General features: G+C 43.2%; 1 protein-coding gene across 1 annotated transcript; it reads left to right on the forward strand.

Moving 5' to 3' along the window:
* Positions 1-1,663: 1,663 nt before the first annotated feature.
* Positions 1,664-21,976, forward strand: gpc2 (glypican 2; the record flags this gene model as incomplete). The annotated part of the gene is made up of 11 exons (XM_080035019.1): positions 1,664-1,841; positions 3,731-3,889; positions 5,068-5,202; positions 6,018-6,193; positions 6,284-6,364; positions 6,893-7,058; positions 15,095-15,225; positions 16,503-16,649; positions 17,675-17,811; positions 18,576-18,748; positions 19,784-21,976. The coding sequence occupies 11 exons, from the start codon at positions 1,664-1,666 to the stop codon at positions 20,056-20,058; spliced, it is 1,758 nt and encodes a 585-aa protein (XP_079891145.1). The 3' UTR covers positions 20,059-21,976.
* Between the last annotated feature and the right edge of the window lie 411 nt (positions 21,977-22,387).

The following is a 22,387-nucleotide window of genomic DNA, read 5'->3' on the forward strand; positions in this document are numbered from 1 at the left end:
GGTCCATGGCACATGAAATGTAACTGTGTAAAAAATGTATTTTCTATGGGTTATTGATCAAATTTGAACTGTGATTAGGAAAGGCTTCAGGCAGTTGGACATTTGTTTTGTTTTCAAAATTTAAAAACAAATTGACTTGGTTTTCTTCCAACATCTAGATTTTGGGGCTTTGCAGATATGCAAATGTTCACATCATTAGTAAGATATTGATGATTTTTCATATTTATTTAAACATTTTGGAAAATACTGTATTACAAAAAGTTTTTGTTTTAATGTCAGTAATCAACTGGCAAAGTCTCATAATGATATCTATAAGTTCAAAAAATTCCCCATTAGCCCATCCCCATTCACTTAAACAGTGGTTCTGATTTGCTATGTCGGCCCACTGTAGCTTACCAGCAGCTTGTTGACAAGGTTGCCCACCCAGGTTGTGATCGTGGAAGGTCCTAGATGTCATTTTTGGTCAACAACCTTTTACAACGCTCCATGTCCATAACATCACTTTGCCCCCTGGGTAAATGTCACTATTGCTGAATATTAAAGAATATACCTTTAAATATGTACACCCTGCCATTAATCAGCTTTAAAATCCTTAAGGCCATTTTTTTATATAAGTTTCTATATTTGCCATATATTGCATTACAACCATGGATATGATATTTTCTGTATACCTAGTTTTTAGGACCCTGAGGTGGGTTGGCTCAGCTGCTCTCTACGCCGCCACAGCAGGCTCCTCACCCTCTATCCCTTGTTGGTCCTCCGCTGCACGGTCCATTGTTCTGTGTTTGATAGGCATTGACCAGAGTCAAACCAGCTAGGGTGAGAAATGCAATTTCTGGTCCTAACCTTCAAAATAAACTAACTAACCTTCAAATAAAAAAGGCCTCCAGCTGTAAGCCTATCCTAATATAATATATAAAGGACCTATACAGTTTACATAGCATCATCACTGTAAACTAACAGTGACTGGGTCTGATGGAAGCAGACATGTCTATAGCCTACAAACCGTGTACAAACACATGGACAGCTGTTATAGAAACGACTGGGTTACTGATAAACTTATTTTAAACAATTGGCTATAGCCTACTTAACTTTGATAGCATTTTCCAGCCCAAACAAACGCCATAAATTTTCTACTGAATTGCAAAGCATTAGCATATTTTCGTTTAGGCCTATTAATGGATTTTATTTTTTTTACTTGCCTTTTTCGAAATAATAAAAAGCTATAGGTCTACAAATAGCCCTTTATTTTGAAAGGCTTATTTTCCGGTGTTCTCGTCATAACTTCTGTGAGCTTGACGTAGCTTGGTTGTGGGATGAGGCTGAGGTACGGGAGTGCCCCAGTCACGCTCCCCCTTCCATGTACGTACAACAGCAGATCTCCCAAGAAGGACAATTTAACTGGACACGGCCGATGGAAACATAGCCTACGTGTGATGTAAACCCCGGGCCGGATGCATCGGTTTGTTGCTCTTATCGGGACAAACTATGTTTTAAACGACTGACGAATTGGGATAAGGCTACTACTCTTTTTACTTTTGCGTGCATCTAAACCGGCCATTCATTCATTTAGCCTATACAAAAGGTGCTGCACTTATAGGCTACTCTGGTATCCTTTAACATAAACCCGGCCTCTCCTCTTGTTCTGAGTCCGGCGGTGAGGATGGATACCCAGCTATCATTCCCCAGGTACCCACTGCTGGTGCTGCTCTGCACGGTCTGTGCGCCGTTGGGGACCCGGAGCCCCGTGGCTGCTGCGGGGAGAAGCTGCGCTGACACCCGGCAGGTGTATTCAGAGAAGGGGTACAGCACAGGCACCGCACCGCTCACTCAAATCTCTGGTAAGGCTCTGCATCTTGCCTGCGGCGGGGATACATTACACAAAGAAACACTTTCTGGGATTTAGTCTACATGTTGTCGCCATACCATCGTTAACCTGTTTATAAGTTTGTCAAATTCATGGATAATAAAATGTTATGCATGCTCTAATTGTCTCAGCCTCCTACATGGAGAATAATATCAGTATGCACATTAAGGTCACTATAAACCTCCCTGCTCAGCACAATTGACATTAGGGATATAGCCCCAAAGTATATATATAAAAAAATAACAAAGAAAAAACATTTGAGAAATTATAAACTCACGATAGGAAAGTGCTGTCTAAAAGTACAAGGTCTCATTATAATAAGCACCAGAGACACAATGTAGCAATATCATGGTGCGCCTGCCTCAAGAGAAATAAGGCAGACTGGTTTAAAACAAATTACAGCGGCCCCCTCCTCCCCTCTGTGCTGTTTAAATGGGATGATTAAGGGGATGAGCAAATTGCCAACACCGGTGCAACAAAGAACCTCGCCCCTAATTAGTCTTTGCCTACCAGCCCACTGTTAAATCCCTGCATGTAGCCTATGTACCCATGGGCTCTGTTCACTGGTGATAATCTTATCAGTGGAATAGAAAAATATCACGTGGATTACAAACTGGTAGATTTTGGTTAATGTGAAGTTTTGGTTTGAGGGTGGGATAGATGAGAGCAGAGGAGTGGGTCGTAGATTTGAGGTGTTTAAGTGTGAATGACTGACAAAGTGAGGGAGCCCATGATGGGTGCACTTGAGTGACTGAGAATGTAGCCTATTTTGTGTGTGTGTGTGTGTGTGTGTGTGTGTGTGTGTGTGTGTGTGTGTGTGTGTGTGTGTGTGTGTGTGTGTGTGTGTGTGTGTGTGTGTGTGTGTGTGTGTGTGTGTGTGTGTGTGTGTGTGTGTGTGTGTGTGTGTGTGTGTGTGTGTGTGTGTGAGAGAGAGACACAGACCTGCAGCTTCCACAAAAATAATAGCATGTATGACTTGAAAGTATGCTTTTTTTGCCAACCTTGCAGTTCACTGGTGTCAGTAGTGTGTGGGGATTTATTTTGTGGCAGTTCCGCTCTCTCTCTGTGTAAATCACTGAGACAACTGCAATATTGATTGATTTTGTGTGTGTGTTGGGCTATCACGGCCTGAGTCTTGGCTCACTGTCCCGTGGGCCAGGGGGAGCAGATGGTCGGGTGAGAGAAGGATGAAGAGAGGCGGTTTTAGAAATGGAAATAGAGGGATGAGAGAGGACTAGCAGTGAGGACGCACAGAGAGAACAAAAGAGATGGAAAGGAACATCAGCGAGGGTGGAGAGGGGAGAGACACTATGGACTGTATTAACAGCAGTAACACTCATGGTGGGTGTACAATTATAGAAAGAAAGAATGCAAACATATTCCAGCCGTTCAGAGTGCTGAGCGTGTTTATTTAGTCTGTCTCCCCTGGTTGTCGTTTGCATATCATTACCTCTGACATATCAAAGACCCAACCTGTGCTGACAAGGACAGACGGATTGAATCTGAATAATTCATGCAGGGAAATTACAATTTTCTATCACACCCTTATCTTTGATAGGATATTTCCCCACAGTAACAGACTTGATGAGTGGAGGAATTAACTTTCTCTCTGAACTCATCTGGTTTGACCTGATAGTAGACCCACTGACGTTGATGAGAATAGACCCCCTTTGGCTTTTGTCGAGCTATTAATAATAAATCAATGTGCAGCTTTTTTATGAAGAAATGCAGCGGGTTACTGTGACCATTATACATGTTATGATATGATTAAACAATGTTTCTCAAAGTTTCGGTACGTCTGAGATGGTTCCTAAACCTTTTCTCTCCCTTGTGGCCTGGTCTTTCTTGCCTTGGGTCTTTTAGGTGAGCACCTGCGGCTCTGCCCTCAGGACTACACATGCTGCTCCAGTCAAATGGAGGAGACGCTCGCCCTGCAGAGTGAGAGAGACTTTCTCAAAGCCGTGGAGGAAAACAGCGAGTTCCTCTTGACTACTTTTACACAGACACACCGCAGGTTTGATGGTGAGAGGCTGACTTAGAAGCTTTTTTTTATTATTTTTATTCAATCACATTTAATATCAACATTGTCCGGTTTCAAATAGCTTACAAGAATCATTCCTCTTGAAACCACAATGAGCAAATTTGAAAAAAAAATAACTGCACTCTGCTTTCTCCCCGTGTGACCCTCCCTGTGCACCGAGTTTAGTGTTGATGAGCCTGCGCAGGTCCCTTCAGACGGTTAGATATGTGAGCCACAAAATTGACTTAGGCAGCTAAAAGCACAGCAACGCATACATATTGCAGAGATACGAGCGTGGTTCTTATTTATGTTTAATCAAAACTCAAGAACTTAGAGAAATTAAAGAGATGCTTCTGGACATTTTTGAAATGCAATTTCACAAAGTTGCTGGGCGAACAAGAGACATATTGCTAAAAAAATAATGGTCTCAATTGAATCAGCAGATGTTGTGATGAAACCTAGTAGGGATTAAGCTTCTGAAACACTTGAACCTACATTTCCCATAGTGCAGCTCAATAAATTCTTTAATTGGTGCCTTTTCTGCCTGTTAAACCCTGCAGCTTTTGAGCGAAGACTTTTTGTTAATTATTCACAGTTGCCAAGCCAGTTTGAGGTAATCCTGATGACATCATTTTGAGATCATCAGTGGTATTTTTAGTGGCTTTTGGGACGCTTCCCTGCACAGCCGCACAGGACATTCTAACACACAGGCTGTGTAGGACTAAACATGGCCAACAAAAGAGACCTGCAAGTGTGAAATTGGTAAAGTGCCCCCTTTTTTAAACAAATGGTCAGTGTGTGAAACCTTCCTAGATGGCTTTAGTGAGTATATTTCAGAGAATTCAGCCCACGCTGTCTCAGACTCTGCCCGACGGCTGCAGGTTTGTATCAGCCGCAGTAAGCGAGCTGAATTTACACCTTCTCCTCCAACCTGCTGTGTACTGCTATCGACCCCCCCCCCCCCCCCAATACTTTTATATAACGTAAGCGATGAATCACCTAAACACGTTGTTACACTCATTCACCAGGTTGCAGGACCTGATGTCAGTGTTCCTATGGGCCGTTTCTCTAATAGGGGAAGTGTGAGACTGAGCGCCTACTCACGTGGATAAGATATTAAGAGAAAAAGAAGGTGGGTGAGATATGATATCTGATGTCTGCTTTTCACGTCTCTCTGCAGAGTTCTTCAGAGAGCTTATAGACCTGTCGGAGAAGTCTATGAATCAGATGTTTACCAAGACCTACGGCCGGCTCTTCACCCAGAATGCACACGTGTTCCAGGAGCTGTTTGTGGAGCTGCGCAGATATTATTCTGGTTGGTTTAATGGCTTTGTATCCACCTTGGCCCAATTTACGTCTCCAGATAGTGAGATTGTATTTGCAGCGCTGTACCAGCTGGGTTGAATTTCTCATGTAACACAATAAAGTCAGCTGTACATATTCTGATTTGACGTGATGAAATAACGCCCATCTGTCTTCTCTTGCTTTCAGTCCAAATTAAATGCTTAAAACCAAGATTTCAGGGGACAACATGGGCCTCTATCATGAATAATGCAGTTCAAGAAACCTATTTGGCATATATAGCACTGAGATGATTATGTGTTGGCCTGGCAGTTTAGTTCAGTTTTCTCAGTCCACATCCCTGCTGTGGAAAAGCCCACAGCTGCTCTGGACCGCAGAAAGGTAGCCCCAGTTCAATTGTCTATTGAGGAGAATGTAAATGCCAAGATGGATTGGAAACAAAAAATGGAGAGAAAAGAACTGGAATCCCACGGATGACTGTTTCTATTTCTGTTCTGCGTCGCTCTGCTTTGGCAAGACAGCCGCTCGCTGGCGAGTCTATCCACAGGCTGTTGCTGCTTAGGCAACCTGACGCTGTCTGCCAAACAGCGTGTAGGGCTAATTTTAAGGCTGTGTAGTAGACTGCAGATTCTGCCAGTTGACTACACGCACACACACACACACACACACACACACACACACACACACACACACACACAGATAGTGGGGTTAACTTTTCCTTTGAACCTTGCCCATTGAGCATCATGGAACAGTGCGCCCTAAAAGAAAGATGGGTTTTAGTCAGATTACAGATACTGTGTGTTGACAGCCTCTCTGGTGTGTCCACAGGGGGCAGTGTAAGTCTGTCAGAGGTTCTCTCAGACTTCTGGTGCAGACTGGTGGAGCGAGTCTTCTCTCTGGTGAACCCCCAGTATGAGTTCAGCGAGGACTACCTGGAGTGTGTCAGCAAACACGCCGAACAGCTCCAGCCGTTTGGGGATGTGCCTCGCAAACTGCGCGTACAAGTATGAGTCTTTCATATAGCATACGGTTATTTCCAGTCATGCATATTGAATATGACCAATTTAATAATCTTCACGTGTTCCCTTATTCAGGTGTCAAGGGCTTTCATTGCAGCAAGAGCACTCTCTCAAGGCCTGGCTACTGGTCGGGATATTGTTAACAAAGCAACAAAGGTGAGTTATTCCTTGTACTGTTATCTGTTCTGCTGCTAAACCTGCAATGGCAAGATTTAATGTGAGAAACCTTTTTAGTTTAAAAATCAGAGAAAGAAAAAGAGGTTCTCTTTATAAATGATAGATATCTTTTAGCCTTGAAAGCCAACAACAGACAAACCTGCAGCGAGTGAGCACGTCATTCAGTAGAAGCTGGATGCAAGTAAATCAAAAAAATATATTCAGGGCTGCAATAATTTTCATAATCAATTATTAGTATATTCTTTATTTTCCTGACATACTGTAGGAAATCCCAATGTCACATATTCAAATGAATTGTTGTATCCGACCCTCAGTCAAGGTAGGATATTCAGTACTCCACCTCATATGACAAAGAAAAGATTTCAATCTAAGTATCAACACCTTACACAATAGGTTCAAAGGTCCAAAATTTGTCAAGTTCTCCAACAGTGAATAACTTGTAGCCTCCAACGTGTGAGGTTCCCGTAGCTATAAAGATAATTTTGTTCATTGTGCTTCGTTTTCCAGTCGCCTGCTGAATCGGAGTGTGTGCGTGGGCTGATGCGTCAGTGGTACTGCCCTCTGTGTCGTGGCGTGCCCTCCCTGCGGCCCTGCCACTCCCTGTGCCTTAACGTGATGAAGGGCTGCTTAGCCAATCAGGCAGACCTGGACACCGAATGGAACAATTTCATTGGTGGGTGACGGTGGGATGAACAGTACATCCTAACATGCTAGTGTTGTCTGAATGGGTTGTGGGTCAGGGCAGGGGTGCATGACATACTTTTTTATTTTTTTAAATTATTTATATTATGTATTTCAGCTGAAGCACTCACATTTCAACGAGCCACAATACATCCAGTGTGTTTTTCTTATTTCAATCGTATCAGATCCTTAAGGAAAACAATAGTAAAATCTCAAATGCCATTTAAAAGCTCTATGAATTATTATTATTATGAAAATATTGGGCAAATCAAAAAGAAGACCGTCTGTTCTGCCCTGAATATGTTTAATATGTTTAAAAGACACTCAAAATGACATTGAAATGTTAATTTACTGTTTTCTACGTTTATATGTATTTCCGGCGCTTTTATTTTGAAAATCTCCCGAACGGGATGTAGGAAGTAAAAACGTAAACGAGAGGAAAAACGAGTGTGTGTACATCGTCTCACGGCCGCATCAATGCAGTTATCTCTCAGAAAGCAATGGTTGTAAGTGTTACACATAGTTTACAGGTGTGATAAGATGTGTTGATATCTTTCAAGGGTATTTTGTGTATAAAAGTAACGGTTTAATGCCGTGCTTGTGTGACAGCAGTGTGTATTCTTACCTGCGAAGTTGCTTTGTTTTCTAGCCTGCTGTGCTAATACCTGTTGAGTTAATATGAAGCAGTCAACACGTTGATACTGATATTTACATGACTGTTTATTAAGACACTTTTTTGTATCTTTCTTTCCTAGTTTTACACCGAATTCAGTGCAGTCAGAAATGCTGACTTATGTGTAAGAAGATATTAAAGGAGCAAGCCGCTCACTTCCTGGCTCTTGAATAAGGAGTTTGGCTGGCTGTTTAATCTGTGTTCACGCAAGAGCATAACACATAGAGAGAACAGTACAGTAAAAAACCATATCATCAGAGGGATTCGCCTGCTGCAGTTATGGAAGCCCAGACAACGCAGAAGGATGAAAAGGCAGCGTCAGAGGCCAGCTCAAAGCGCACATCTTCCTCCAAGCATTCAGTGGCTAGCGCTGCTGCTAAGGCCAGAGCCGCAGCTGAAGCTGCACGCACCAGAGTCACATATGGACAAAAAGAGCTGGAATTGAAAAAGCAAAGAGCCAAATTGGATTTGGAAAAAGCTACAATAGAAGCGGATCTAGAAGCACTAGGACTTGAAAAAGCAGCTGCTGCTGCTAACGCAGAGGCTGAGATTTTGGAAGCTGCAGCACGATCAGAATATGGGGATATAGGCAGTGTCCTCAGGAGTGACGTCTCACCACAGGTAATTAAACAGCGAACAGAGGCATATCTGGACCATCAAGCTCAGACCAGCTTCAGTCCTAACACACCTGCCTCAGACACACTGTTCCCTCCCCATATAAAAAAGACACAGCCACTGACAACGCAGGAGCCCCCTGAGTTAAGCCCCATCCACCGTCATGATGGTTCACCCACAACACCAACGCACACAAAGACTTCTGCTATTGCTCCAGCTGCTAACATGATAGACTTTGCTAAATATCTGGCACGCAGGGAGTTAGTAACTACAGGTCTTACCAAGTTTGATGACCAGCCTGAGAGCTTCAGAGCGTGGCAGTCCTCCTTCTATAACGCCACTCAAGACTTAGACCTAACAGCTAGTGAAGAGTTAGGTCTCCTAGTAAAATGGCTAGGAAAGGAATCATCTGAACACATAAAAAGAATTCGAGCAGTACATGTCACTAACCCTGAAGCCGCACTTCAGATGTCTTGGACAAGGCTCAGAGAGTGCTACGCCGCCCCTGAAGCGATAGAGAGCGCTCTATTCAAGCGGTTGGACAATTTTCCTCGTCTCACTTCAAGGGAGAACATTAAACTAAGAGAACTTAGTGACCTGCTCATGGAGCTGCTCTCAGCCAAAGATGACGGGTACTTACCTGGACTCAGCTACCTTGACACACCTCGGGGCATTAACCCCATCGTCGAAAAGCTGCCAATAAACCTGCAAGAAAAATGGCTGTCTACTGGGTCAAGATATAAAAAACATTATGATGTAAGTTATCCCCCGTTCTCCTTCTTTGCTGACTTTGTCAACGGTGAGGCAAAAGCTAGAAATGACCCCAGCTTTGTCGTGATGAACAACAGCCGCACTCATTTCCGTAATGAGAGGCCCATAGCAAAGCATGAGGGTGTGAGAACAACTATAGCCGTCCACAAGACAGACTTGTCAGCAACAGCAGGTCCAAACTCAACGTATAGAGCAGAGATGGAGAAAAGAAACAGTGGTAATCCAGCTAAATACTGCCCACTTCACAATAAAGCTCATCCTCTGGAAAAGTGCAGAGCCTTTAAAATGAAGCCGCTGACAGAACGCAAAAGACTGCTAAGAGAGCACAGACGATGTTTTAGGTGCTGCTCTGCAACTCACATGGCCAAAGACTGTTCTGTGGAGCTGAACTGCTACGAGTGTGAGAGTGATCGACACTGCACAGCCATGCATCCAGACATACACCTCTCACCAGCAGCGTCATCTGTGACTGAGCCAGACACAGAGCAGCAAAGCAACACGCCTTCAGAGGTTACGTCACGGTGCACTGAAGTCTGCGGAGAAGGCCTCCCAGCACGATCTTGTGCAAAGATATGCTTGGTTGAAGTTTTCCCACAAGGACAAAAGGAACGCTCAGTCAAGATGTACGCCATCCTTGACGACCAAAGCAATCGCTCGCTGGCTAGAGCTGAGTTTTTCCAGCTGTTTGGTATCCAAGGCAACGCTTCACCCTACCTGATGAGAACATGCGCCGGCACTGTGGAAATGACTGGAAGGAAGGCAGTCGGTTTCCAGGTACAAGCAATAAATGGTGAAGTATGTTTAAACTTACCGCCACTCATTGAATGTAATGAGATCATGAGCAATCGATCAGAAATCCCCTCACCAGAGGTCGCTCTTTCCCACGCTCACCTGAGACCTGTGGCGCCTTACATCCCAGAGCCTGATCCTGAGGCGCAGATCCTGATCTTACTGGGGAGAGACCTCATACGTGTCCACAAGGTGAGGCAACAAATCAGTGGGCCCCACGATGCACCCTTTGCCCAGCGTTTGGATTTAGGGTGGGTTATAGTGGGGGAAGTTTGTATTGATAATGCTCACAAACCCACTGTCGCCGTCTTTAAGACCAACGTCCTGCAGAATGGACGTCCATCCTATCTGACGCCTTGTCAGAAACACATCAGCGTCAAAGAAAAAGTGAGCTACGGCGGGGAGCACAGACACGGCACCTCTACTCACCTCTCCAGCTGTTCTGGCAACGGTGTGGCAGCTCAAGACAAGCTTGGATGCAGTGTGTTCATGAGAACAGAGAATGATGACAAACCAGCCTTGTCTTTCGAGGATGAAACATTTCTGAAGGTCATGGAAAAGGAGTTCCACAGAGATGAAAAGAACAGCTGGACTGCTCCCCTACCTTTCCGGTCCCCCAGGCCACGCCTTCCTAATAACCGTGCTCAAGCCCTCTCCCGTCTCCACTCCTTGCGGCGTACTCTGAGTAAAAATCCTGAAATGAAAGAACAGTTTGTAGCCTTTATGGAGAGGCTTTTTGTAAACGGACATGCTGAAGAAGCTCCCCTTCTTCCTGAGAGTGCAGAGTGCTGGTACTTACCCATTTTCGGAGTGTACCATCCCCAAAAGCCGGGTCAGATACGAGTTGTATTTGATTCGAGCGCACAAGAAGATGGCATCTCTCTTAACAACGTCCTGCTTTCAGGCCCTGACTTAAATAACTCGCTCCTGGGAGTGCTGCTCAGATTCAGAAAAGAGCTTGTTGCACTGACTGCTGACATCCAACAAATGTTCTATGGATTCTTGGTGAGAGAAGACCACAGAGACTACTTAAGATTCCTCTGGCACAAGGATAATGATCTAACTAAGGAAGTGACGGAGCTCAGGATGCGAGTACATGTGTTCGGGAACAGCCCTTCGCCGGCAGTCGCGATACACGGCCTCCGGAGAGCTGCCCAAGAAGGCGAACAAAAGTACGGCTCTGACTCTCGCCACTTCGTTGAGCGACACTTTTACGTGGATGATGGGCTCATCTCCCTCCCATCTGAGACTGAAGCCATCGATCTGCTCAAGCGCACTCAAGCTTCGCTGGCAGAATCAAATCTGAAACTGCATAAAATTGCATCTAACAGTGTCACAGTGATGCAAGCCTTCACACCTGACGACCTGGCTGCAGGCCTGAGAGACCTGGGCCTCGACAAAGAAGAGCTTCCAGTGCAAAGAAGTCTCGGTTTGTGCTGGAACATAGACTCTGACACTTTCACATTTAAAGTGGCAGTCAACGACAAACCATTCACCCGCCGTGGAGTGCTATCCACCGTCAATAGCCTCTTCGACCCACTGGGCTTGGTTGCGCCAGTGACCATTAAAGGGCGAGCCTTGCTCAGAGAACTTTCTGCCGACATTCACGAGTGGGACACTGAACTTCCTGCAGACAAGTTAAACAAATGGGAAACATGGAAAGAATCATTAAAGGACCTGAGTGCACTACATATTTCCCGCTCCTACATACAACGGTCCCTCTCCAGTGCCACATACACAGAGTTATGTCTTTTTTCTGATGCTTCAAACTGGGCAATAGGGGCAGTAGCTTACCTCAGAGTTGTCATGACAGATGGACAGTGTCGAGTTGGCTTTGTGCTCGGAAAAGCTAAGCTGGCTCCTCAACCCGAGCCCACCATTCCTCGCCTCGAACTGTGTGGAGCTGTGCTGGCCGTAGAGATGGCTGAACTGATCCTCGACGAGCTTGACCACAAACCAGATGCAGTGAGGTTCTATTGTGACAGTAAAGTTGTCCTTGGTTATATATACAATGAATCAAAGCGGTTCTTTGTGTATGTACACAACCGTGTTCACCGTATACGCAAGACAACTTCCCCTCAACAGTGGCATCATGTGCCTACAGGTCAAAATCCAGCCGACCTGGCCACCAGATCTGTTCCAGCGTCCCAACTTACCAGCAGCATGTGGTTTACAGGGCCAGAGTTCCTTCACAAACCGTTTCTGGCTGAAACACAGGAGACCTTTAAGTTGGTGGATCCTGAAACAGATGCAGATGTGAGACCTCAAGTGACCACTCTTGCTACCTGCATTAGTGAATGTAAACTTACCTCAGGACGTTTCCAACGCTTCTCCACTTGGGGGTCTTTGCTGAGGGCAGTTTCCTTCTTGATCCATCAAACTCGTTCATTCAGATCTGACTCACCAGCTACATGTAAAGGATGGCATCGATGCAGCAGACTTCGTACTCCAGAAGAGCTGACAGCAGCCAAGCGGTTCATACTCAAGTCTGTTCAAAGAGATGCTTATCCAGAAGAGTACACTGCACTGCAAGAAGACAGAGAAATTTCAAGAACAAGTACAATCCTGAACCTCGATCCATCCATGAATGATGGCCTCATACGGATCGGAGGACGTCTGAGACATGCATCAATCAGTCCAGAGGTGAGAAATCCAGTCATTCTCCCGAAACAAAGTCACATAACAACACTACTGGTGAATCATTATCACATGAAAGTTGAACACCAAGGGCGACAATTCACCGAGGGTGCAATCAGGGCTGCAGGCCTGTGGATTGTTGCTGGCAAGAGGCTGATAAGTTCAGTCCTTCATCGTTGTGTAACCTGCCGCAAGCTGAGGGGAAGACTTGAGGTCCAAAAGATGGCCGACCTCCCTCCAGAGCGCCTGAGCTCATCAGCGCCATTCACCTATGTAGGATTGGACGTTTTTGGCCCCTGGGAGGTTCTCACCCGACGCACCAGAGGTGGCGCAGCTCAGAGTAAGCGCTGGGCCATACTTTTTACATGCATGAGTACCCGAGCTGTGCATGTAGAAGTCATAGAGTCCATGGATACAGCCAGCTGCATCAACGCCCTCCGAAGGTTTTTCGCTTTAAGAGGGCCAGCGAAGCAGCTGAGATCAGATCGGGGCACAAACTTTATCGGAGCCAGCTCTGAACTGGGCATGAGACCGGATGATCCAAAGCAAACCAGCACTTTGAAGTACTTACATGAGAATGGTTGCACATGGGAATTCAACCCCCCGCACGCATCCCACATGGGAGGGGTGTGGGAGCGCATGATTGGCGTGACCCGGAGGATACTCGATGCCATGTTGCTGCGAACCAAACATGCTCACCTGACTCATGATGTGCTCTGTACTTTAATGGCAGAGGTGTGTGCTATAATCAACGCCAGACCTTTAGTCCCGGTCTCCTCCGATCCCTCCTCTCCAATGCTGCTGACCCCTGCTATGCTCTTGACCCAAAAACCAGGTGTGTCTCCTCCACACGGCAGTTTCGGGGAAAAGGATCTTTTCAAGTGTCAATGGAGACAGGTGCAGGCACTTGCTAATGAGTTTTGGAGTCGATGGAGAACTGAATACCTCCACACCCTTCAGCCAAGGCGTAAGTGGCACACAGCATGTCGCAACCTGGAAGTAGGAGACATTGTGCTACTTAAACAGACTGATTCCCCCCGCAACGAGTGGCCTATGGGTCTGGTCACATCTACCAGTCCAAGCGGTGATGGGAAAGTCCGCAAAGTTGAGGTCAGGACAACATCACATGACAAAGTAAAGACATTCTTAAGGCCTGTCACTGAAGTGGTCTTACTCCTGGCAAAGGAAAGCCAGAGGTCAAATCAGGACAATTAAGTCTTAAGTGGCATCAGTAAATGCCAGACGGGGAGTGTTCTGCCCTGAATATGTTTAATATGTTTAAAAGACACTCAAAATGACATTGAAATGTTAATTTACTGTTTTCTACGTTTATATGTATTTCCGGCGCTTTTATTTTGAAAATCTCCCGAACGGGATGTAGGAAGTAAAAACGTAAACGAGAGGAAAAACGAGTGTGTGTACATCGTCTCACGGCCGCATCAATGCAGTTATCTCTCAGAAAGCAATGGTTGTAAGTGTTACACATAGTTTACAGGTGTGATAAGATGTGTTGATATCTTTCAAGGGTATTTTGTGTATAAAAGTAACGGTTTAATGCCGTGCTTGTGTGACAGCAGTGTGTATTCTTACCTGCGAAGTTGCTTTGTTTTCTAGCCTGCTGTGCTAATACCTGTTGAGTTAATATGAAGCAGTCAACACGTTGATACTGATATTTACATGACTGTTTATTAAGACACTTTTTTGTATCTTTCTTTCCTAGTTTTACACCGAATTCAGTGCAGTCAGAAATGCTGACTTATGTGTAAGAAGATATTAAAGGAGCAAGCCGCTCACTTCCTGGCTCTTGAATAAGGAGTTTGGCTGGCTGTTTAATCTGTGTTCACGCAAGAGCATAACACATAGAGAGAACAGTACACCGTCACTTTTTCAGCAAAAACACTCACATTTCAGGGAGCCAAGATACCTCCAGTTTCAGTGATATGAGATCCTTAAGCAAGTCCAATCTCAAAATACATTTAAAAGCACAATAAACTATTATTTTTATTACATTGAGCATATCTGAAAGTAGACTCCTCCTATGGCCCTCTGTCACTCCTTTCACTTCCTTTTCCCCTAATGAATTCCTCCCACATTAATCATTCATGCCTCTCTGCCCCATCACAGTTGATCTGTCTCCCTCATTGCTTTTCTTCCCTTTTCATGTGCGGTGCTTCCTCTAACCTATCACCTATCACCCAAACCAGTTTACCCTCATCTACCCTTTTCTCCAACCAGCATTCCCCTCCCGTCTCTTCCACTTCTCTTTATACAACGTTGGCTTGCTTCTTGATCTCACAGTTCTGTAAACCTGAACGCCTCATATGCATGAGTAAATCAGATCATTTTAGCTAGGTTGGCCAGAGAGGCATTCAAAAGAGGGAACCAGTGTCTTGCTGTTTATCAGGTTCTTCCTTAGGCCACCAACAGATTTTTTTTTCTTTTGTATGTAATACTAGTCAATGAGAACTTTGGGTGAGTGTTGTCATAGCAATCTTTCTCACCTTGCCATCTCTATTTCTGTATCTCCCTCCGTCGTCCACCAGATGCCCTCTACCAGGTTTCAGAGAAGTTGGAGGGGCCGTTCAACATGGAGCTAGCAGCCGACTCCATCTCCGTCAAAGTGTCGGAGGCGATCATGCACATGCAGGAAAACAGCGTCAGCATCTCCACAAAGGCAAGGCACAGGGGGCAGATTCAGATGAAGGGGAAATAAAATGGACATTGATGTTATTTGTTTGTTTTGCTTTTATGTGCTTTTCTTGCTATCTGCCAAAAAAAAAGCACTAAGCTGAGCTAGCAGTTCTTCCACGAAAAACAGTGCATGTGTAATGTTTTTTTTTAACCTTTGCGATTGCATTAAGGTGATATGCTATTTTACAAGAAACCACTCTTACAAGCCAAATCTATAATCTTGATTATTGTACAATTTTAAATTGCGATTTTCCTAATGAGACAGCATGAAGTCAAAATGACAGGAATTATACTCGGAGGGCATGACAGCCTGACAGTATGATTAAAACATGGCAGGCGTCCAAGCATCTAATCCACCACAGAGACTTCTTAGAAGCAGGAAAGCTCCATGGTTTGTGGAAGCAGCGGTCTAAGCAAACAGGCAGCTCCTTCCTCAGCAGCTTTAAAGAGTGTGACTGGAGGTTTTGGAGAAAGCATATCTGCAACGTCATAATGCACGTCTCAAGTTCAGTTGAAACATTTTTGGGGTGTAGACTCTGTTTTTCTTTGGTAGGTTATGATTCAAATCTGGCCCGGGTCAATCTCTGAATGTCATTCCCCTATCTGCCCCATTTCATCTCTGTCTCTCAAACTGTCTATTAAAGCAAAAGTGCCAAAAAAAATTATCTTTAAAAAAAAATTATGAAAGCCCAGCATAGTCCACTGCTCGGTTGTGATTTTCATTATTAACAGAAGGGCTAGCAAAAAACGGAACCTTTTTGGTTGTTTGGTGGTATCATGGAAGGCATAATGCAAAATCATTATTAGAATATTTTGACTCTCAAAATATTCTTCTTTGTACATCCGTTCTTGGGGTGTTGTTTAAAGCCATTCAGAGAAATGTTTGAACTCAAGGTCATTTTGGTGGGGTTTGCATACTTATCTCTTAAATTTTGATAAAGAGAAATGAGGAGAGAGATGATGGGGAATGACATGCAACTAAGGTCTATGCAGAGGGTTGTTGCTATTCATGGGAGGCACATTAACTTCTAAGCCATGGGGGGGGGTGGGGTGGGGCTCAAATATTGCTAAACGAGGTAGAACACCACAATGGAGAGTGAGTGCAAACTATATCCTGGAGACTAGAGAAAATCGGTGCGCAACTGATATCTAAGGTTGGAAGTTTCTCTAAATGATCAGATAACAGTGTAAAACTTCAGAATAATAATAAAAATGCTTGTTACATTGGTGTTTGCTTTGTTGTCGTTTTTTATACCTTAGGTGTTCCAAGGCTGTGGAAACCCCAGACCAGCTCCAGCAAGGTCCAAACGCTCACCCAAAGAGTCAGGGGGCAACAGGAGGCCCTTCCGCACCTACACCCCGGAGGAGAAACCCACCACTGCTGCAGGCACTAACCTGGACCGACTGGTGAGGAACATACATACCCTGTGGAAAAACTGGGTGCAGTAGCTGGCTATTCATTTGTTGATATAGTGAATATGTATATAAGTGTGTGAACCAGCATTAATGCATTTTTGGCCGTGGGGAAAGCACAAAAAAATGTCCATGTTATCATCTTACAAAGTTTTTAGCTATTGCATATCCAGCCAACACAGAGCCACATTAGCATTGATTTTGCCAGTTTGCAAATGTAGGACCTTTTTAAAGTTCTGTATTGGGATTATTTTCTTTCTCTTTGGCTGCTTAATGTTCCATTATATTCACCAGCAAGTTGGAAACTTTGTCCGCCTGACATTTGGTGCTGGGCAGGAATTGATCGTTGGTTTTTATAGATTTTTCTTTAAAGTAAAACAACATTGAAGCAGTGATAGTTAACCAATACCTAAAAGCGCAATGCCAGACACCCATGAAGGGGGGTGAAATTATCTGTGGGTTCACCACTGTGTCAAGTCTTTTCACATTACACATGCTATGTTGACTCATTGCTTATGTAAAAGTATTGCTTATTGCCACTTAAAGTACTAAAATATGTGAAGTAAAGTAGTTTCATGTCATGACTCTAAACACGTTGAAACTGCAATAGGGAATGTCAAACATTTTCAGATCTAGCAATTGAGCAGAAATCAGAGAGAGAGGACAAGAAACAGTAGAAAAATAAATATATAAAAAGTCAAAGCTTGGTAGAAGAAACTAATAATACAGAGTGCAGCGGTCATTGCGCAGGCAGTACTCCCGAGGCCACACACAAGATGGAAGTGCTGAAAAATAAATTAAACCATGTGCAGAGGAGGAAGAAAGCGGATGAAAGGCATTCATCGCTATTTATAAAACACAAAACACAAGTGGTTTTAGAACTGACCCTGAAACGGTGTCATGTCAGTTTTCGACGGTGCCCCACGTCAATATGCTTCTACCAGCCAGCCATACCAAACAAGGACACTTTGATAAACACAGTCTGAGTCATAAGCAGTTTCTTTTCCGCCTCTGTACAGGTTACCGAGCTGAAGGAACGACTGAGGCCCATGCGTGGCTTCTGGGTGTCCCTCCCACACACCATCTGCAATGATGAGAAGATGGCTGCCGACGTCACTAACGAGGGCCGCTGCTGGAACGGGCAGACCCGAGGGAGGTGAGGCAGATGAGGGTCAAGGTTGAGGAGGACGAGGGAGGGAGGGAGCGAGCGAGCGAGCGAGCGAGCGAGCAGTGCAACAGATGGAACTGAGTTTATTTCATTTGGCCACCACGAGTCACCCACACACTCTCTGCGTGGGTCTGCTTGCTTCAGAGGGTGTGTGTGTGTGTGTGTGTGGGGGGGGCGGGGGGGAGGGAGGGTGGCAGAGTCACAGAGAAAGTCAGCATAATGGATTTTTTTTTTGTCTGTGATGTTCCAGCTGCATTAGGCATCAATTATATTAAAGCAAAAACACCCACCTCAGCAGCTTTAATCACAAAGGATTAAAGCTGATGATTGTTTTGCCCATTCGTCCATGGGCAAAACAATCAGCACATCTCATTCGCTTTATATAAGGGGAATTATAGATTGAATGAATACATTTGTTAATTATCAGCACTTTTTTATATGATTTTTTTGGTAAAAATGTATTTGAGTCATTCCAATATGTACTTTATGAAACATTTTTCCAACTTAGAAATTATATAACATTTTTTCTACATGAAAAACAATGGTCAGCACTACATCCAACAACAAACCAAAAAGGCCAACATTTAACAAACAAGACACAGACTCTACAGCAATGTGGCGGCTCTGTGTGAGGAAGAACTTAGACACAGCAGTGCTCTGAGCTAGGTGCTAATTCATGCTGCTTTGAAAATATCCCTGCTTGTGTTCCTTCAAAGTTGTACATGAACACGTCTGTGTGTGCGCACACTCAGGTACCTCCCGGATGTGACAGGCGATGGGCTGGTCAGCCAAATCAACAACCCTGAGGTGGAGGTGGACATTGCCAAGCCAGATGTGAGGACCAGACAGCTGATCATGGAGCTGAGGGTGGTGACCAACAAACTGAGACACGCTCAGAGTGGACAGGACATGGACTTCATGGACAGTGAGTGTCTCTGACCATCTTTAGACCGTGTATATCCTGACAGAGGGAAAGAGCAAAAAGGTGGACTCAGAGATTCTGGGAACACTTGTTGTCAAAAGCACCTTTTGTCAAAATCAGTTTCTCCTCAGTATCTGCTACCTGTACGTACTGTGAGTTCTCAGAATTTTTTTTAAATACGTAGCCTAGGCTCTGCTAACTGGTATGTAAACAAAGGGTATGTAAACAAAGGGTATGTAGAAGGGAGCTAGATACGGTATCTAGCAACATGCCAGTTTACAGTGCCTAGGCTGTGTTTGAAAAACGTGTTCTTTAATTCAAAGTTGTTAAAGGAAGAATAACCAGAGAAAATGATCTATTTCAAGCTTATATTTTCAAAGCTGTAGTTTTATTAAAGTAAATTGAACAGGCAGGATATGCATGTTCATGTACATGGATTCATGTCTGTTCATAAGAACTTCCCAGACAAGAATGCTTACTTATAATTGTATAAAGGTTATTATAGGATTATAGCAAATATGCTTGCATGATTGGTCCATATTTGTTGCAGTGTGATCCATGGTTGTATTGGACGAGAGGCTGGCTCATGTTTTTGGTCCAATAACATTAGCCAGTGTCCTGTTCTATGCGGAAAAATAAGGGTGCTATCGTCTGCTACTTTAGTTGTAGCCAGCATCATGAGATGGTCATGTTTTATCTGACCTTCTCTTGTGAAATGGTGACTTCTATAAGTTATTTGTACTGAGAAGATTTGTTTCTTCCAAGGCTACGATTTTCCCACATATCTTATTATGTAAACTATGACTGTCAGAAATTGAAGTAACTGATTATATATATTTGCTTACATGGTTATTTCTTATTATATAAAATATTACAAAATGGATTTCCCTTACAGCTGTGGTTTATCACCAGATTTCAGGATCATGAGGATATATTCACTGATTTTCACAAAAAGTGATTTTGGCAACCAGCATTCTCCAGAATTGCTGACTCATTAGCCGTTGTGCATTAATCAGACATGTGTTTTCCTTGTTCCAGGTGAGGAGGGCAGTGGTTCAGGTGGTGAAGATGGTGAAAGGTACAATGATGATGGGCCAGGTTATGGGCCTTACTCTCCCCCCTACAGCAAAGCCCCTCTTAACCCCGCTTCCAACCCCGCTAAGCCGCCCCGAGTTCGAGAAAGAAACGGGTCCAAGTGGAACCGAAATAACGGCCAGGGACGGGTCAGATCCGCAAACAGCCAGCTCACTTTCTCCCTGGTTCCTTTGTTGTCTTTGCCTTTCATGGTCACTGTTGCCCCCATGTGGAGATAGCTTGTTGTTACAGTCTGGAGGGGGAGTTTTTTTTTTGTCAAAGTACATTTTTAAGAACAGGAAAAGAAAATGTGTTCTATTTGGTTACACCAGCAAAACAAAAGTCGAAAACAGGCTAATTCAGCAATAATCATAAACCTGTTGACAGAAGAAAATAAATAAGTTTAAAGTGAGTATTTTTTCCTACTTGCCCAAGGCACAAAAGAAGCATAATCAGGTATCGATGAGTACAAAACAATATTTAAAAAATAACGTCTACTGCCAATTTTTTAGTGATGTTTGTGAGATGTCGCCTTTCTCATGAAATAAGGTTAAAAAAAACTATTGATTTTGGTTTCAGTCAGGTTATTTTTTAATCCTTTGGAAGTAGTAAGATTTAATTAACTTTTTAAAATAAACCTCCCTATTTTGGCTTGGAGATTAAAAATAGTCAATAGTATGACTCTTGAAACCAAACAAGGGGATTATTGTGAATGTACCTGATGCTCAAATTAATTTGGGGTTGATTGTGATGACAAAGTGTTAATTAATGTAATATATTGATGCTTTTAATTTATTTGTAATATATTTTGTTATGATTTAAAAGACAAGGGTTGTATGTTTTTATCTTTTGAAATGAGTGTTTGTCTTATACTTCTCTGGTACACAAAAAAAAATTATAATTGTAATCAACTTAGTTAAGCCAATCGCAACAGAACAATTCATTGTCATATGTTTTAGGCCACACGACCAGCTATAGTTTTCTTTTTTCTTTCGTCAATTTACCCTTAACCAGAGATTGTTAAAGTGTAATGTGAGTGAATATGTGTGTTTGTATGATGTATTTTGTTTTCTTTAATATATATATTGTTAGCTTTATGTTCAGGTTTCAAGGCACAAAGGATGTTTTGGGAAGATGCTGGCATGTTTTTTTTAATGCCGCACTTTTCTACTTTTTTTTTCTAAAAGCAAGAAAAGATGGTGAAAACAATGAATGAGCTTGTGATGTTTCGTTAAATTGAATTGATTGTTGACTGAAAGATAGATGTTGTCTCAACCTGAGAGGCAGTGGCTCTCGATTTTCACGAGCTGAACGTGTTTTTACAAAGATAAATCAAAGAATATTCAAGAAGGAATAGCACATTTGTGAGGAGCAATCCATGGAAAGAGAAGAGAAGAGGAGGAGAGTGAACTAAAATGATTAGTTGACATTTTGACAACTATGCCTATTCACTTTCTTGCAGAGAAGATTGGTAACATTTGTATGTTTGAATGTGACGCTGCAGCTGGTTAGCTTAGCTTAGCTTATAGAAATGATAGGAATGGGTTCAGCAAACAAAATATGACGTTTTAATAAGTGATCCCAGAAGAGAACGGAGACAAGGAATATAAAAGCAATGTAAACATTCTGTGAAATGTTGCACCTGTGCAGAACTAAAGCTAACGAGAAGGTTTTAATTCCAAAATGTTTTAGCCTACTTCCTACTGTTAATCACTTGCCAATGACATAGAGGAATTGATCCTCTAACACAGTGCTTCTTTATAAACAGTAAGTAAAAGAGAGCTCTAAACATTGGGTTTAGTATTGGTGAGTGATTCAGCAATCTTTTAGTTTGAGTTTGTATGTTAAATTTAATTTTGGAATTAAACCCTTCAAACTCAGTAGGGGCTATTTATAAGACTTTGCCACAAACACAGTATTATGTTGCACAACTACAAATGAAAAAAACAGTATTCCCAAAGCAGCAGTAGGCTATTGTAATGATGTGCTTTCGATGACCAGCAGTCAGATTAGGATGTGGTGGCAATATTTCCATTGACTTTCATGTTCTAGTTAATCTAGTACAATCTCACATCCATTCCCACTACTTGCACATTCCTCATGGTGAAAATATAGCACAACTTTTTTCATGTTGTAACAGTTTTTTTTGGTATCAAATGAGTGATATTTTCTGGTTCATTAAAAACAAATCCCAAAAATTGTTTGTCTCATGTCTCATGTCTTTTTATTTATTTATTTATTTTTTCACAAAAACAGAAACAAAAAAATCATAATACACATAATAAAACAGTATCTGCATTTGAGATCTAGGCCTACTTCTATTTACAGAAAATTTGAGATAAAATACAGTAAAAGGGTAGCCTGGAAATCCTGACCCTGATATCTTGAACGATAGAGGGTCTGGCGACGATCAATAGTAATTTCCAACTCTAGGGGCGGCTCCTACTCGTGCATTTCAAATGCCACTGCACGCAGTTGGATAGCACTACAACCAATCAGAGCGATGCACAAGTGACGTAAGCCCCGTTCGTTTAGCGAACAGCTGTTAAACTGTTCAATTAAACGTTT

Source organism: Ammodytes marinus (assembly GCF_949987685.1).
Source record: "Ammodytes marinus genome assembly, chromosome: 10".
Taxonomy (NCBI): Eukaryota; Metazoa; Chordata; class Actinopteri; order Uranoscopiformes; family Ammodytidae; genus Ammodytes; species Ammodytes marinus.